General features: G+C 46.5%; 1 protein-coding gene across 1 annotated transcript; it reads right to left on the bottom strand.

Moving 5' to 3' along the window:
• Window positions 1-272: 272 nt before the first annotated feature.
• CLRN3 (clarin 3) lies at window positions 273-13,157 on the bottom strand. The gene is made up of 3 exons (XM_065894894.1): window positions 12,929-13,157; window positions 6,388-6,567; window positions 273-553 (listed from the first exon to the last, which is right to left on the bottom strand). The coding sequence occupies exons 1-3, from the start codon at window positions 13,155-13,157 to the stop codon at window positions 273-275; spliced, it is 690 nt and encodes a 229-aa protein (XP_065750966.1).
• Between the last annotated feature and the right edge of the window lie 5,295 nt (window positions 13,158-18,452).

Genomic DNA, 18,452 nt, shown 5'->3' with positions numbered 1-18,452 from the left:
GTCCATAGGCTCACAATCATTCTACTGCTTTGAACACTACAAGGACTGGAGAGCTTTCTTGTTCATCTTCCCCACCCTCATGGGAAGAATCCTTTTTCAAGGGTACATCAGTTATGAAGAACATAGTGTCATGAGATACAAAAACTGTCACAGAATGACAGTCAAACAGGCCTGCACTTTACCTGCCGATCACCCAGACAAGCCAGCCAGTTACTGCTCGGGGAGCTGGCATACAACAGAGTACACCTAACCACCAAATGCGGGTACAGAATTCAGAATAAAATTCCATCCCTTGGGGCATATTCCATGGGCTTTTTCTGCTCCTGCTTCCACTGCTTTCTGGCCTTCTGGAAGATGGTGATGATGACCGCGGTGACTATGTTTAGAAGAATGATGAGCAGGGTGAGCCAGAATGAGTATCCGTAACTGTGGGAGGTTCCTCGGTGAGTGACTGCTGGATAAAGTGGGTAGAGCCTCTGGGCCAGCTCTTCTGAGAGATGATTGGATTGTGTGTTCCCCACAAACAGCACCATGCTTATGAATATGAAGGATGCTGAAAGGAAGAAATAGTTTCATAGATAACACGGTGATACATTTTTTAATGTCTCTGTTTTCCTTTATCACACGTACTCTATGGGTAGTCACTGAATATCTACACTGGGACTTACTCTCTTTTAAGCATTAGGGGGAACGTAAAAGAAATGAAAGGCGCGAGCTAGATTCTAGGCTCCAAATGCTAAAGACGGTGCAGGGCAGTTGTGGACAGGGACAAACATTCAGCTCAAGCCCTTTCAGAAGGAGCTGCTCTGCCCACTTCCCTGGGCAATGAACCTAGCAGGTGTACTGAATGAGGGATGAATAAATGCTTGAACACGGAGGTCAACGGGGAAACTATCTAGAGAGACCAGCGGGATGGGAAGGCTGAGGAAGGACAAATAGAAAAGGCGGCCCAAACAGAGACGCGTGGTGGTTGATGAACTCAGAGCATCCGGGTGTGTGAGGCACAAGCTCATCTGATGGGGAGGGGTGCTGAGGGTCCTGAGCACAGGGTACAGAGGACGAGCCCACTTGGAGAGCTCTGAATGCCGGCTCCGGAGCTGGGATTTCATTCTACACACAACAGAGCACAGCATTTAACCAGGAAGGATCTCTTTACTAAACTCATTTTAGAAGAGCATTTTAGTAGTGTATATATGTCCATGACACTACCAAACGTAAAATAGATAGCTAGTGGGAAGCAGCCGCGTAGCACAGGGAGATCAGCTCGGTGGTTTGTGACCACCTAGAGGGGTGGGATAGGGACGGGGGGAGGGAGGGACATGCAAGAGGGAAGAGATATGGGAACATATGTATATGTATAGCTGATTCACTTTGTTATAAAGCAGAAACTAACACACCACTGTAAAGCAATTATACTCCAATAAAGATGTTTAAGAAAGTAATAATAATACCTACCTGGAAGGGTTGTTGTAAGAATCAAATGAATTCATATATATATATATATATATATATATATATATAAAAAAGAGCATTTAAAATTTTTAGCTTCCCTTTTTTATTCTTCACAATGTCCTTCACTAGAGCACATTCCACCATTTTGACTTTGGAAAGCTCCTTTGGCCTAGTTAAGGAACATAGTTCTGGAGTCAGAGAGAGCAGAGTTCAAGGGCTCCAGCTACTGGCGTTGGGAGATGAGTTTAGCTTCTCTGACCCTCATCCCTCATTTTCCAAAGTGGGCGAGCTAGAGACACAAAGTAGATTCATGGCTGCTTAGGACTGGGGATGGCCTGGGGGGAGGAGTTTCCTTTTGAGACCATGAAAATATTCTAAAATCAACTGTGGTGATGGTTGCACAGGTCTGTGAATATACTAAAACCACTGAATGGCACAGATTAAATGCGTGAACTGTATGGTATGTGAGTCATATCTCAATTAAGCTGTTTAAAAAGGCGGGAGCAGGAAGGTCAGGACGCAGACATTCCAGACGAGTGATGCTGCCGGTGAACCGTCCAGTGGGGCGGGGCCTGAGCATGCCGGGTCCGGGAATCCCCAGGACGGAGGTCCTTTGGGGCACAGGCTGCGTGACTCGTCATGTGCTGACATTTACCCAGAACTAGAAGGACATTTTGGCATCAAACTTGTCCTGATCGTAACCCACACCCGGGGAACGGCCCTCCAGGGGCCCTAATGAGAGGGCTTCTGCGTGAGGACTTCTCACTCTCCGTGATGACGGTCTTTCATCCTCAACCCAATGGTTTTATTTCTTAATAATAAAAGGAGTGAGTACATACAAACCCCCTCCTCTCTGCGCTATGCATCTCACACCCCTTAATTATCCTTCATCGTGCTCTTGGGAAGTTTCTAATGAAAGCTTGGTCATAAAGGGGTAGGATGGAAATGGGTTAAACACTTTTTCCTGAAGTAGATGGTTTGATTTGAATTGGGAGGGGCCGCCATGGACACGGATGCTGACCTGAGCCCCCTGAAAAAGGGCACGCCTCTCACAGCCTGTCATCCAGCTTCTGGGACAGAAGAGTTATTGGACCTGGAGGGAGCCCCTGGTAGAAGGAGGAGGCCCTGAAGGCTCGGGACACTGGCTTCCCACCCCAGCCTGTCCCCATCGAGCCGTGTGACCTGCTGGGTTACTCTCTGCTCTCGGTTCCTGGACTGAGGTTCAAATGTGTTGGGACACACCGTCTGCAAGGTTCTCTCCGGCTCCATCATCTCTCAGACTACAGTTCTATCCCCTGGGGTCAGGGTTGCGCAATGCCAGGCTGGGGTCAGAGGGCACAGTGGCCCGGGAGGTGATGCTGGTATTTTTCTCCTCAAAGCAGAATCCCAGGGCTTCCCTGGTGGCGCAGTGGTTAAGAATCCACCTGCCAATGCAGGGGACACGGTTCGAGTCCTGGTCTGGGAAGATCCCACATGCTGTGGAGCAACTAAGCCCGTGCGCCACAACTACTGAGCCTGCGCTCTAGAGCCCGTGAGCCACAACTACTGAAACCTGTGCTCTTAGAGCCCACATGCCGCAACTACTGAGCCCGTGCACCACAACTACTGAAGCCCATGCGCCACAACTACTGAAGCCCATGTGCCTAGAGCCCGTGCTCTGCAACAAGAGAAGCCACCGCAATGAGAAGCCTGTGTACCTCAACAAAGAGTAGCTCCTGCTCGCCACAACTAGAGAAAGCCTGCGCGCAGCAACAAAGACCAACGCAGCCAAAAATAAATAAACAAATTTTTCATAAAAGCAGAACCCCCTCCCGATCCTTTAGCAACAAACTAGCAAACCACTCCCTCTTCTTCCCTGCAGCCAAGGAGAGGGTGTCCAAGCCCAGCCTGGAGAGGGGTGTGTGGCCCTTCCCTCTGCCTCCAGGACCCCTGAGGGCAGCCTGACCCCTGCCCTCTCCCCACAGTGATCCAAGCCAAGGACACAGTGATGGCATCTCTGTGGCCAAAACCCCCTGCAGGCTGAGCCTCCCATGAACTGAGTTTTCACTAAGTTCTCCGACCAAGCTCAGGGCCCAAGTCTGCCCTATCAAAGCCGGAGGCTGTGAGGGCCTTCAGAGGCAAAGCCAAAGACTGGACAGAGAGGCAAAGGCAAAGTCTCCGAGTGTGTTTCTGCCCAGCTCACAGCCTCTCTGTGTGTCAGAACTTGCCCCAAGCCTGGGAGGGAATGTGGCCAGAGTTTGCTGCCTGGCAAACAATTCTTTGTTGTTAGAAGCAGGTGGGGATGGCGGTGAGGGAGGCTGCAGGCCCCATTTTCCATGTTTTCCTCCACAAACGTGCCCTGTGCAAAGCCAGCTTAGACTCGGCCATGGAGAAAGAGGCTGAAAGCCTGGGGCTCCCTCCTGCCGAGATGAAGGGATGCGCTCCGAGCCCTGCAGGTGTAGACCGAGGAATGGGGGCCGGCTTTGTCCCGCTGGGCCCACATCGGACTTTCCCGTCTGGTCTGAGAGCCCGATGTTCCTCTCAGATCCATCCTCCCCAGCTCCCAGGTGGCCAGTCCTCTGCCAAGGGGCTCAGTCAGTGAATTCAACCCTGCCGGCCATGGAGCTTGCTCCAGAAATGGAGAAGGGCAATTTCAGTGAGAGTCAGATTTGGGGGGAAAAGTCGTCTTTTCTCCTGGGGTTGCTGCATCGGTGATGGGCCAAGAAGGGCTGGCAGCCCTCTTGCCTTTAAGAGGACCAGCCTAGCTGCTTAATGATAGAGGGAACACTGGAGGAGAACAGAGTTCTGATGGTGCTGGCTGAGACGCTGGATCCAGCTGTACCTGCAGCCACAGTGTCCCTTAGCTTCTTAAGCATATGAGCAAAAATTAAAATAATCTATGTTTTACCCCGGCAACGAGTGCCAATGAGTCCTTCCTTTGCTTTGGTTGACGGAGGTGAACGAGCGTCCTAGAAACAGCTTGGGGCAAGGATCCCTGGCATCTGGATGAGGAGCTCTGAGTTTAGAGCCAATTCCCTCAGCTCCACTGTGAGCCAGGAAGCAGGAATACTCATTCCGAGGGACTGTCGTGCCTGGCCCACAGCAGATGCCCTTTAAATTGGGGCATTTATTTGTTTTTACCACCAGGTAATAAAATCACAGAAAGAAAGGAAAGGGCTAGTCACGTGTGGATGTGGCTACAGCAGCCTGACACCAAACGCTCAGAGCTGAGGGGTGAGCGTGCGACGTGGCCATGGTGCAGGCTTGCCCAGGGCAGCTCAAGTTTCCACCATTGCGGTGCACGATAGTTATGAACTGCGCTTGCTTGAGCAGTGAGTTGCGTGGCTCTCCCTTGTATCCATGCTGGGCTGGGACTGGCTCACACATCTCCTCAACCATTAGCTTGAAAAAGGCCGCAGTGGAAGTGTTTACACACTCGCACCAGCCAGGGCTGCAGTCAGGGCTTCCCTCCCCCAAGAGCCGGGTATTCGTTCTCAGCACAGCACCGCTGGGAGCCACAGCACAGGGGCCCCTCCAGCCACCTGCAGCGGCCAGTGTGAGGATGGCCTTTCAGCAGGAGGACGGGAGAAAGCTGCTGCCCAGAGCCCCTCCTCTGAGGCTTCCTTACAGCCTAATATCCAGGGCACCTTTCTTTGTCCCTGAACGTTCCTGGTCTGTGTTAAAAATACATCACCGGGCTTCCTTAGTGGCGCAGTGGTTAAGAATCCACCACTGCAGGGGACACGGGTTCGAGCCCTGGTCCAGGAAGATCCCACATGCCGCAGAGCAACTAAGCCCATATTCCACAACTACTGAGCCTATGCTCTAGAGCCCGTGAGCCACAACTACTGAGCCCACGAGCCATAATTACTGAAGCCCATGCGCCTGGAGCCCATGCTCTGCAACAAGAGAAGCCACCGCAATGAGAAGCCCGCGCACCACAACAAAGAGTAGCCCCTGCTCACCGCAACTAGAGAGAGCTCGTGCACAGCAACGAACACCCAATGCAGCCAAAAATAAAATTTTAAAAAAAATTTTAAAATAAATAAATAAATAAATAAAGTAACCTATTTTTTTTTTAAATGCACCACCACGCGAGCACCTCCAGAGCCGTCCGGTTAGTAGGATGGGCTGCTTCTGATTCGATCTCGAGATCAGGTTCTCGTGGAGGGAGGGAAAGAGCAGGAGAAACCCGGCTGCCCGGCATGGGCAACGAGGCTCCCATGTGACCACGTCCCTGGGCAGACACAGTGGCTACAGAGTCCATGAGACCCAGAGAAAGTCCAAAACACTGTGACTCAAGCTGGGCTCCACTTCCCATCCCTCACCCCAATACCTTTCCCAGCAAACAAGTAACACAACCTAGCAACACCGCCCAGCAACATCTGGGACTCCCAGGTTGCCCACAAGAAGGGCATTGGCCCCAGATTCTCCAAAATGACATTCTTGGTGGCTCTCTGTGCCACGATCAGGTTTAGATTTTGTCAAGTTGACTGCTGTTCTACGAGGGCAAGAAGGAGACTAAATAACACACGTGCATGTGTGTGCATGTGTGTTCACGTATTGACTTCCACACATCACGTGGGGCCTAATGTGGAGTAAAGCACGCCGCGGGAGCCCAGTGAATGCTTTGTGGATTCGTGTGTTTTTTTGTTCAACTCCTTACACCAGATACTCCAAAGCAAAGCCTCGGTATGTCATATATTTTAACACCTAACACGCCTTCCTCACCTCACTCTGGTCTCTTACCTGGGCACCAGAAACAGAATTTTATTTCCAAAGAGACTGAATAAATGCTGCAAGTTTACAAAAATAAACCTCAGCCCCCAGCACGCAACTCAGCACACAGGGGGCCCTCTTAACGCCCATGGCTCGACCGTGACTGTGCGTGTCCACGCGTGTGAGAGGGAAGCAGGGGGACAGAGGCAGAGAGCACGTCCTCTCGCCGATACTCACCGCTGAGTCCGTTCCAGGTGTACACCCCCATCGGTCCCAAGAACGTCTGATAGGGGTTGCTGAAGCTGTTGTAGAAGGTGAACACAGAGCTCAACAGCGAAGTGAACAAACTAAGGACCAGGAACAGGATGACCACCAAGTGCAGAGTCTTTGGGGAAGAACTGTTCAATGTCCCTAAAACTAAAGCAGTGTTTGGTAAGTACGCAGCACCAAATGCAAAGACCAACTCTGGACCGGAGGGCAGGTCCACCCTCGCGCACCCCATTCTGCCTCCTTCCCCATTCTACCCTCTTAGGCACTGGGGTTAGAAACTGTCAGCCTTTTCATAAAATCTGCATATTTCTTAAGTGCAGGGGAGCTCCAGACGTGGATATGCACTTGCGTAAAATGAAACGCAGGTGCCCTGGGCCATTTGCCACCAGTTCCTGCTTTTGCCATTCTCCCCTCTCTAACCACCACCCACCAGCCTCCCCAGGCATGTTTCCTCCGCTCCCTCCTTTGCTTACAAAATGAGCAGACACCAGAGACACGCTCTCCCCACACTTACCTGGAAACCCAGCCATGCGTTTGTAAACATCTCCAAGAGCAGCCAGTGTGGCCCTTAGGAGATTGCCACCACATTCAATAAAGTGTTTAGAGGTTCTGTGAAAGTCACAGTGACAGAAGGAAAAAAGTAAATTGGGAAAAAGATTTCAGAGTCTTTAGTAATGTACTAACACCATCACTGGGAATACAAGGTGTTAGAACCACGATGGGGGTGGGAAAGGAAAAGGAAAAGCTTCCTTCTTTCCATTCCTGATTTTCAGGTCCCCTGGGAGAGGGCAGGTGCCTCTCACATCTTCACCCCAGAGCAGCTTTAAAGAACGGAAACCAGGACGGCCACGGAAGCCTTCTTGCTCCGCTGTGGATGTGGCACATTCTCAGGAATGGGGCCCTGGGAGCCAGAGGAGGTCTGGAGGCTCCTCCTGAAACGTGTCCTGGCAGCAAGGAGCTCTCTCTTTGCAAGGTGGCCTTTTCCATCACTGCGTCTCTTTAGTCATTTAAAGGTTTTTCATTCTGCGTCTCTACAACATTTACCCTGGATCCTAATGCTCCTTTTGGAGCAACGCAGAATCCACTCCCTCCTCTCCTGCCTGGAGCCTTTCCCAGTATTTGAAAAGGGATATAAACCCCAGTGTGTTCTTCATAAGACGGGATTCCAAAGCTCCTGCCAGCCTGGCCCCGACTCTGCACACATTTAGTCTGACTTTACCTCCCTACCCGTGCTGGCCAGACGGGCTCAACTCTCCCAATAAGATGTGACAATACGTGTGCGGGGTCCATCCTCTCCCCACCTCTGAATACCCACATGTTATTAGTTCAGATGTTTTTCTTTTTAAATCAGTGGTACTTTGCGAGGGAGGTAAATTTCCTGTCATCGGACAGAGGGTGGGCATGAAAGAGCTTAGGCCAGCAAATCTGCCTTCAGACATCCGGACGCTGGGAATCTGGCTGTAAAGATCCTCGTGTGTGAGAGAATTCATCCTGATGGCCATGTCACGTGGCCAAGCCCAGGGCTGGAAGTGTCTCCACACAGAGCGGGGATAGAGGCAGGCAGGAGGGTGTGGCCAGCGGACAAGAAAGGAGTCAGGGAAGACAAGGGGCGGGAGAAAAGAAATGTGGGTATGGTCTCCCGTGAGCACAGCTACAGCCCTTCAAACCCCACGGGAGACCAGAGAGGACAGAAGAGGGAAAAACCAGTTCAGCAACACGGAGGCCATGAGTTCACCACTCAGTGAGACGGGACTGGGTGCAAAGTTCAGCGCACACACGTCCAGTCAGCTCATCCCTAGCAGTGCCCGGCCCTTGTCACTGTTTCTGTTATTAACCCACGGGAAGGGCTAAGTTCTCAGCGCAGTCCCCTTTGCTATGCACTCCAGGTAAGAACTCTGAAAGGCATTGGTTAAACTGAGAATGCTGTCCTCTCTGCTACCCCCCGTTGCCTGCATGGGGATGGGTGGGGCCCGATGGGCCCCCTGCCCTCCTGGAAGCTGTCTGGGCTGGGACAGCTCCGAAGGCCCTGCCCTCAAGCCCGAGGCTCTAGCTCCTTTGCCTGGCTCACCCCGGAGATGCAGTGGTGAGGGCTTGGCCTGGCTGTGGTGTAGCACACACCTATTTTGCAGCTCGTGGAAGATGACACCAGAATAGGAAAAACAAGAAGCAGGACACACCTGTTCAGAGGTGCCGGGTCAAATGTTGCAGATGTTTCCAAAGTTAGTCACCACGGGCAAGAGCCGCTCCCGTTTTTTGCACAATCCCACAGCCTCTGCCTGAGCAATGAAAGAGGGAACTCCAGCACTGAATCAGAAGTTTGCCGGGGACTAAGTGACCTCTGTCCTTAGCCAATAAGACAAAATTTGGATACTTAACTAGAAAATAAAAATTTCAGCGTGGGAAAAATGTCCTGTGGCCAAGGCACCAAGTTGCCCTGGAGAAATTTTCTTATTAAAAGCTGTAAATGGATGTTCATTTGCAAATGGTGAACATTCCACCTTTTCAGAGTAAATTAGAAAGTGACAGTCAGGTTTGGCTTTCTTTTTTTTTTTTTTTTCTCTGTACGCGGGCCTCTCACTGTTGCGGCCTCTCCCATTGCAGAGCACAGGCTCCGGACGCGCAGGCTCAGCGGCCATGGCTCACGGGCCCAGCCGCTCCGCGGCATGTGGGATCTTCCCAGACCGGGGCACAAACCCGTGTCCCCTGCATCGGCAGGCAGACTCTCAACCACTGCACCACCAGGGAAGCCCTTGGCTTTCTTTTTGACTGTTGGTAACATCTATTAGACATCAATTCTCAAAAGGGAGTCCACTTGGAGCCTACTGACTCACACTTTTCTATGAATTCATGTGACAATTTATCTTAATTTTACCTGCCATATTTCCAAATTCTATTTCGGCCTTCTGAATTCCCCGCCACACAGGTATGACAGCTGTATCTCCCCTCCCCTTCCTGGCTCAGAACTCAGACAATGAAAGCTGGGAATTCAGTGAAAGTTGGCAAGAATGAAATCACAATCAACCTCCACAGCATGACAGCTGCTCTCTGCCTACAAAATTAGCAAATATATTCTGTCCTTTTTCCTTCCTTTGAGGGGTCAAGCGACAGAATCGAGAAAGCCACCTCACAATTGAAACTAATCACTCGGATTCTGGCAGCCCCAGGGAAAGAGGCCACGGCTCCCGCAGCTGGGAGGCCGAAATGTACTGGGTGGTGGGCAGTGCACAAATGGGGGTCATCCGGACATCCGGACTTCCTGTGCCTGGACATTTATGCTCAAGCCCCACTGGCCATCTGGCCCTCCTAGCTCTGGTTTTCAGGAAGTCCTCAGAAATTGAGGGAGAGCCGGTGGCTTTCTTGTGCGGAGGAATGGTCTCCAGCCCCTCCTCAAGCACCTGGTCTCCAGGGGGCCTGACCCAGTGGAGCTTCTCAGTCCCTGGACCACAGTGTATCCCTGGACGGGCTCATTAACTCCATGGATCCCAGAGTGTGGCCTAGGAGCTCTCCCAGGACATCCCAGCTGATGGCTTCAGCCTCTAGGAAATTGACGAGGGGTGTCTCAGAAAGAAGGATGGGGGAAAGCTTTTTCTGCCCCTTTATGCTACACTGCCCAGTGTGGTCATGTCTCTGGGGGTAAATGATATGTCGCTCCCACCCCGAGGGAAAGTATGGGATGTGTATGGGGTGGGGTGGACAGATAGGAGAAGTAAGAAGGAGATTTTTGTAAATTCTGGAGATATAAACCTCATTTCTTCAGTTCAGTCCTTCTTGCAGTTCATTGATTTTTGCAGCAGACTCACTTGCCTCGTTACTTTTAGCTTGAGCCAATAGTACAGCTTTGAGTTCCCCCGGAACAAAAGGGGTAGGTAGTGAAAAGAGACTGGTGGGCAGGGGGAGGCACATTTGGGGTGAAACTGCCCCTTGTTCTCATAGTGACCTGCACACACCTTTGTCCTACAAGTAGTGTGGGCTGATGGATTTAACTGATGGGGTCGGGGCCTTTCTCTAGAAAGACTAGGTGGTGAGTCCACCCAGCTCTGTGCAGTTCCGCTTGGGATCCAAGCCCCTCACTCACATAGTAGCTGCTCAGGAAGGTTTCTTTGAACCAAAATTAAATATTCAGACTCTTTGGAGTAGCAAGGCAACGTGCTCACGGGTGGACACCTGGCATTTTTCGTCTGGGTGTTGGACCAGCTGGGATGCCTCTGGATGAGGCTATAGAGCTTCTGGTGAGCCTGAGCTGCCCTAACAATCTAGCTACACCACGGAGAGTTTCCTCCCCAGGTTGGACTGATTCTTTTCCTCACCAATTGGCGTATTGTAGGCTGAATTATTTTGGCAAGTTGAACTCAGCCATCATCACTTCATTTCAAAATCTACAGCCCCAAATCGGCACCATGTGATAAATCCTATGGAGAAATATAGCAGAGCTTTGCAATATTCACTGCTCTTTGGAGACTTCAGTGTGAACTCATCCTAGCTAAGAAACTGACATGGTTAACTTCTCATACGAAAAGGCAATCCACCACAGCAGGGCAGGAAAGTGGCACTTATACGATGATTTTATTGTACTGCCAACGGTTGGTCCCGTGTGGTCCTAAAGAACCTGTCTCACTGCGCGTTTGCAGATCTGCTCCCGGGGGACCATGTCCACACACCTGCACCAGCTGAACCGCCATCTACATTTGGGTTATGTGGCTTTTCCCTCTCCGAGAGGACTGTTTGCAAGTGTTCCCAGTTCAATGACTGCTAAAACCATCAACACTGAAGACCCCCTGGGCTCTGAGGTGTCCCTAGCAGATTTGAACGCCCGGCAGCTGTGCAGCATCTCAGTGCCTGGGAGGTCGTTTATCTTCTACAGCCCCTGGGGTGACTGGAGGCAGTGACTTGAAGTTGGAATGTGGGTCTCCGGGGAAAAGAGGAAAAGTAGGAAAAACAAAAAAGAAAAGAAAAGAAAAGAGTAAAAATAGAGAGCCAGGCAAAGGAAATGCAAATATTCCACCTCCTCTGTGGGCCCACAGGGCTGCCTGCCGCCTTCAGAGCTATCCTTGACCACAGCTGTCCCTGCCCTCCCAAAGCCACTGTGCTCACGTCACTCCCATGGGGTTCTAGAACCAGGCGCTGACCCACCCGGGCCTCCTCGGTGCTTCTCTGGATGTAGGGAGTCAGGGATCTCATTGAAGCCAGTTATCTCAAATTGGAGCCGACTGGTTCCAAACAGACACTGTATGAAAATCAAAAAATTCACAGGCTGTTTTCTCGTATTTTAAAATTTTTACAAGTGTCTGGAAATTCAGGAAGTAGAACAAGTTTTGGTTTCGCAAATGCTATTCACAGAACTGAAAATGGTAGTGAATCTTTGAAAGTCTTCTTTTCTAGTCGCCGCAAAGAAAATATTCCTCATTTTCCTGAGGACCTGAGGCTGGTACCGGAGGAGATGTGTAACGCTGCTAAAATACTGGGCGAGATGTTGCTTTTGCTAAAGTCTAAAAGGCAAATTTGTAATTTGGAAATATAAGTATGTTGCTCTGGATTTAAGGAAATCATTTCATTAATAAAGTCACAAATCAGAGCTAGAACTTGGAGCTAATGTCAAAAGCTAATGTCCCACCATTATGCACGGAATGAGGGCTAAACATTACATTTGTATAAGGCAGAAAATGACGTATGTTTATAAGGAAAGAGGTAATGACTGCATAATACCTGATAAACCCTGTGTAGTGAGCTGCATGCAACACCCTTCGAAACAAAGTCCATTTAAGGTGGTAAACAAGTTACAAATTTGGTTTTAAATTTAGAAAACATAACGGTATATATTCAAACTTCAAATGCCAAACACATAGCTAAATTCAACTTATCATTCTCAAGGAATTTTTGTTTTCCTCCCATTGAGAGTAGGACATTAGTGTGTATGAAATCAGAAAAAAAATTTAGGAATTCCCGTAAAATATTCGATTAATAGACTTAATGGAAATTTAATATCAATTCCAACAGCAATGAGATATTTTGGAGGTAAGACTGCAAATTCAAATCAGTGAAAGAAATGAACTTGAGATAATAAGGATAAGAAATTGTCCATATCTTCCACTTTATTTTTTCCTTGCATAGATGCCAGTAATTAAGTTCTGGACAGAGGTTTTTGCTCCGACTAAAAATCCACAGTCAATACAGTTAAAAATGCTGTCGCTACTGGCTGTAGAACACCATGTTGGTGCTCCATATTTTTACTTAACTATTTACCTATCAATACACTCTGTAGTATTGTTTAAGCATAGCCTCTGCTAGAATGATTTAGACTGTTTTGCTAATAGACACAACCAGAACCGAGGAAGCCGAAATAATGATTCAGTGAATTTTCAAAATTAAAAATATGCGTTCATATCTACAGCCCAGCTAAGTGCACAAGGAAATTATTTTTGAAGGGCTATTTGGCCGAAATACAGGATGGTATGACTCTCACCCAGTTAATTCAATCTCACTCTATCCATTCAAATGAGTTATGATTTACCTTCAAAATTTTTGTCTGATTCTGCAAGTCCATGATTCAATTCTTGAATACTCTTCCCGCGAAAGAGTCCGTAGGTGATAATTACACTACCATTCGAAGAAGTGTCACTAATGGCAACTGTACTGCGGATCCATTCTTGAGTTGTAAGAATAGAACAAATTACGATTAAAGCCCCCAAGCTTGTGACAAAGCTGGTTAAGAACATCCATCTTTTCGTTGCCGTAGGCATCTTCTCAGGAAAATAAGGATCCTAGGGTAAAAGAACAAAGATCTTTTTATGATATTTCTGGACCTTCTCATTTGGAGTCCAGAATGTAGAAATGGAGTCTAACACTTGCTTGTAAAATATAAAACCTCTCTCTCCATGAGGAAGGGTCATACTAATGAACATTGGACTATGAACATGGTCATAAAGATTTACAGTAGCTGAACTTTGGTCTGGAGTAAGAGGTTGCTATGGTTACAGCCAACCAGCAGGAACAAGGGAGTCGGCATGGTCTTTCCAAGACTTCCTCAATCACGCAATTAATTTATAACTCTTTTTCAAGTGCCTTGGAAGAAAGTTCAGCCTATCACGTCAGGAGAGAACTAGAATTCCTAAATAATGAGGGAGCAAAGGATCCGTACCCCCCAAATGTTGCTGATTCTAGCAGCCGACAACATAGAGTCCCACCTACCAAGGTTAATGACTTGACCTTAACAACTGTTCCAAAAGGAAACCCTAAGGAGATGAAGCTCTTGCTAGAGATACCGGAGAGTGGAAAGAGAAAAGTTGACACCTTATTTTCAGACCTTGATAAAGAAGTGCTCCTTTCAAATTTCCTCTTTCAAATTGGATCACACCTGCACATTATTTAAATTATAACTTGAGAGGTTTCATCTCTCTTTCTCTTTAGTTCTCGGATGGAAGTTGTTCTGAACATTTCTGCTTTAAGTCTTTGTGACTCCATTCTCCCTGTTGAGTGGCGAATAGTTTGTAAATGATCATTTCTGGCCCTCAGAGAAAGTCCCCCGTTTGGCAAGAAGATCATTTCTCGAGATAATAAATAGATGTTCACAGCACATTATGTACACTTCTTTTTATTATATTCTTTATCTGGCTATAAAGTAATATTGTATATGCACATTTTCATCCTGTACTTTTCTTGGATAGCACCTAACTTATTAGTGGAATGAGTTGATAATGTCTGTCTTTCCCACTGGAATAACTAGACTATGGACTAGGAGGTGGACACGTTTGTTTGGGTCACCACTAGACCCAGGGTCTGCCAAAGAGCCTGGCACAGCAGACACTCAGCAAATATTTGTTGAGTGAGTTATCGGGGATATATGTACAAATACTCCACTATGGTGGACATTTATGTTGCTCCAAACTTTAAATTATAATTGAAAAAGAACAACGCATTAACACCCTTCTAGATAAACCTGCATCCATATCTCTGAATATTTCCTTGCTTAGATTTCTAGATGGGAGTCAAAGCACGTAAACGTTTTCTGAAGCTGTTGCTAGGCATTGCTAAGTTGCTCGTCAGAAAAAGTTGTACCAAGTTAACCACGCACCCTTAACACAGCGAATGTGCCTCTTTATCTTCACAACGTTGTATATTATGGGGAAAACTAGTTTTTTCTACTTAAGTCTATTCATTTTAACTACATTTTTAGGGATAGGACAGAATTTCCGTAGTTCTGTCCTTCTAGCCCTTCTTCCAGTCTGAAAATAATTTTATATCATGATACAAGCATTATATATGCTCGTTAGAAAAAATATCAAATGGAACTCACAGAAAAAAGGAAGAAAGCAAATATAATTTAAAAATTCATCCTAAAAGAAAAAATTGTGTTCATACTTGGGCAATAACTTTTAGACCCATATCCTTATGCCCATACACGTTTATATTAAAATCAAGTTCTACTCCATGTCCTATTTCATAATCTTCTGTTAAAAATCTCAACAGTTTGTCACAGGACTCCCTTTCATGCCAATACATCGGGTTTACCATTGTATGAAGTAATCAGAATTTATTTATACATATCCTTGTCGTGGACATTTTAGTTTTAAGAGTTTTTTATATGGTACATTCTGCGTGTAAGTCCTTTACTAGATATATGTTTTGTGACTATTTTCTCCCAGTCTCTGGCTTATCTTTTCATATTCTTTGTAGTATCTTTTGAAGAGAAAAATTTTCTAATTTGGATGAAGTCTAAGTACCAATTGTTTTCATTTTGTGGATTGTGCTTTAAATGTCATATTTAAGAAATCTTTGCCTAACCCAAGATTGCAAAGGTATTTTTCTCCTATGCTCTCTTCTAGAAGTTTTATCATTTAAATTCTCACCTTTATGGCTATTTGCCTATTTTGAGGTTTTTTTCTTAATATAGTATGAAGTAATGGCTGAGATTCATTCTTACACATGTGGGTATGCGATTGTTTAAGCTTGACTTCTTGAAAAGATTACCCTTTCCCTGATAGATTGTCTTGGCATCTGGCATCTTTGTTGAAAATCAGATGGCCACATTGTGTGGGTCTCTTTCTGGATTCTCTATTACAAAGTCTTTCTTCCCAGCTCTGTGTCAACTCCAGGAACTGTTTGTCACACTGCTTTCCAGTGGCTCTTTTCCTGTGACCTCAGATGGCTTCCTCTCACCCTTATGGACCAGCACGCAACCAAAGATTGGAGGGATCTCCCTGCAGATCTCTAGAGCTTGCCTGGGCAGCCATCTCTCTCCAGGACTCTACACCACCAATTTTAGCCACTTTTGCTTCCCCAAACTCTGATCTCTTTCTCTTCAACTCCAGATGATTCTTGGCTCTCCCTGGTTTCTTCTCTTGCACCATTGCCTGTGAATTCCTCCTTGAAAACTCCCTGGTGCAGTGGTCAGTAAAACCTCATTTTTTTCTTTTCTTTCAGGAATTAAAGCCCTATTCTGCCTAATGTCCAGTGTCTAGAAATCCTTTTTTTAATATATATAATTTTCTGTTTTATTACTGGAGGGCCAATCTGGTCCCTGTTCCTCCATCAGGGTCAGAAGAAGCAGTCAGCTTTTATTCTTGAATGACAGCATGGCTGCTACATTTTCTTCCCCTCAAAATTTTGTGCATATTACTCTGTTGTCTTTTGACATTGAATGTTGCTGTGGAAGAGTCTGAGGTCAGCTTTATTTCTTCTCTCTGATTGTGACTTTCTTATTCTGATAACATAGTGATAAAAGCCTTTATTCATGAAATGCAGTAGCTTGACCTGAATACATGTTGTATAGATTGTCCTGTAACATCTTTTTTCTCATTCCTTTCTTTTTTTTTTTTTTTTTTGCGGTACGCGGTCCTCTCACTGCCGTGGCCTCTCCCGTTGCAGAGCACAGGCTCCGGACGTGCAGGCTCAACGGCCATGGCTCACGGGCCCAGCCGCTCTGCAGCATGTGGGATCTTCCCGGACCGGGGCACGAACCCGTGTCCTCTGCATCGGCAGGCAGACTCTCAACCACTGCGCCACCAGGGAAGCCCCTTTTTTCTCATTCTTAAGTTATTTTTTCAATCTGTTCCCTCAGTTCATGGCAGATACATTTTTTCTGTATCGTATCTCTGAATTGTGAGCCCCATTTGCTGAAATCTTACCTTGAGGCCCATCAGTCATTCTTGGGTGGGGTTATCTTTGACCTGCACATCCACCATCTCTCTCTAATTGCTTTGGTCTCTTCACCTTCTTCCTCTGCACTCAGCAACACTCTCCTCTGTGGGAATAGCTAGTTTTTTTCTAGCTTATGTATTTAACCTGAAATTGTGTGGTTTGGAGTTTCAGTTCGTTTCTATTGTTTTATTATCTCATTATTCATTTCTTATTTTAATAAATTCTTCTTATCATAAGTCTTTACATAGCATAATACATGCAGAGGAAACTGTTCATTGGATTTTGTTTTCCCAACCCCAGAGGGTTCACTCCGTCTTTCTTTCCTTTGGCTGTATGTTTACATAGTCCCCTTGGCATTTCTTTTTACCTTGCTTATGCTTAACCTGGGCAGTTCTGTCCAACCATTGCTTTGCTCTAATACACTGTGAGTGATTTCCACTGATATTCTTCTTACCTTCTCTGGGCTCACTTTGTCTTATCTTCACCAAGCTTCAGTTTTTGGCTGGATGACTTTCTTTCACTTTTTCCGCCAAATGCATCCAGGAGGAAAGAATGTACAGAGCTTTGACAAAATACCTAAATCAAGTTGACTTAAGCTCACATACGTTTCAGGTAAGGGAAGTCCCATGCATAACCTGGTACAGGGCCTCAAACGAGGTCACCTGTCTTGTTCTCTCTCCTGGTTATGTTTCTTTTGGATCTGCTCCTGAGTTCAGGGACTTTCATCCTTGTCCAGGACTTTTATCCTCTCAGCTTTAAGTTATTGCAAAAAATAATTATATGCCTCTACCCCAGAAATCTCTCGGCATTTTATTAGCTCTAAAGCTGCCACACACATACCTCTTAGAGTTGGGGGGAGGTGGTCTTGGTTTTGATTCATTTGAGTTTGGGGAGGCAGAATCTGTGATCTTGCTTCAAGTCAAGAACCTTCTCCAACTAGGTTTGGGGATCTCAGAGGGCTTGACACTGGGGACCGTCTCCCACTCTGTTAAGAGTGAAAGATGTCCGGGGACTCCTCCAGGGGCAGGACTTGCATGAAGTATGGACTGAGACAGACAGAGCTGGGTGTGGCGGACAAAAGAAAAGTGATGTCAGAGCCTGTGGTATAGAGGCTGCTGCAAATAGAGCACAGTCCGGAACACAAAGACTTCATAGACTGGAGAACAAGACCAAAATCTGGGGTGAAGGTCATGTCAGTGCCTGGGCAGTGGCCCTGGCTCCAGACTTCCCACAATTCCATCATTCCAGCTCTACTGGTGCCATTTTTGACAGATGTGAATTCCCACCTCTAATTCCTTAATATTTTTTCTATATTCATATTTTTACAAATTAATTGGCTATGATATTATCTCCATTAGCCTACTTGTCATAAAAGCTCAGATGACGTACCAATATGAAAGTAAATACATGAAAATAAATATGCAACTCATATCTGAAGTTTAAAAATGGCCGTTTTGCACTGTCTACCGTATACAATCATCTCTACCTTCCTCCACAACATATCGTTACTAAAGGATTCTTGCTTTGGAAAGGGCTAGTCTAGCTGATAAAGCACTGGGACAAGCCGTTAGCTTTCTTGTTTATTTCTACAATTTAAGGCTGCTGATTTCTTCTTTTGTTTGTCATGTGGGTTATTAAAGGTTAACATTTTTTTTTAAATCGCAAGTATACATCTTACAGCACCTAGAACTCTAAAGAATATAACAGGATTTATTTTACTATTTTTAATTAATTCATGTACATTTCACTTTTGTTATAAAATGTATGTAGACTGTGTGTACTTTGGGATCATTTTAATAGAGAAACTGCCTAGACATACTCATAATTTTCCATTAAAGAGGCAATTAAAAAGTTTTTTCATTATTAATTTCTTTATTTTTTATAAAAGTATAGTTGAT

The sequence above is a fragment of the Phocoena phocoena genome, chromosome 16 (assembly GCF_963924675.1).
Source record: "Phocoena phocoena chromosome 16, mPhoPho1.1, whole genome shotgun sequence".
Classification (NCBI taxonomy): Eukaryota; Metazoa; Chordata; class Mammalia; order Artiodactyla; family Phocoenidae; genus Phocoena; species Phocoena phocoena.
This window is presented reverse-complemented; position numbering and strand designations above follow the sequence as displayed.

Coding starts and splice junctions, on each gene's coding strand:
- CLRN3 (XM_065894894.1), bottom strand. CDS start 13,157: ATGCCTACGGCAACGAAAAGATGGATGTTCTTAACCAGCTTTGTCACA. Junction 6,568..12,928: donor ATCAGACAAAAATTTTGAAG/GTAAATCATAAC, acceptor ACACTGCTTTAG/TTTTAGGGACATTGAACAGT. Junction 554..6,387: donor CACCTGGAACGGACTCAGCG/GTGAGTATCGGC, acceptor TCTTCCTTTCAG/CATCCTTCATATTCATAAGC.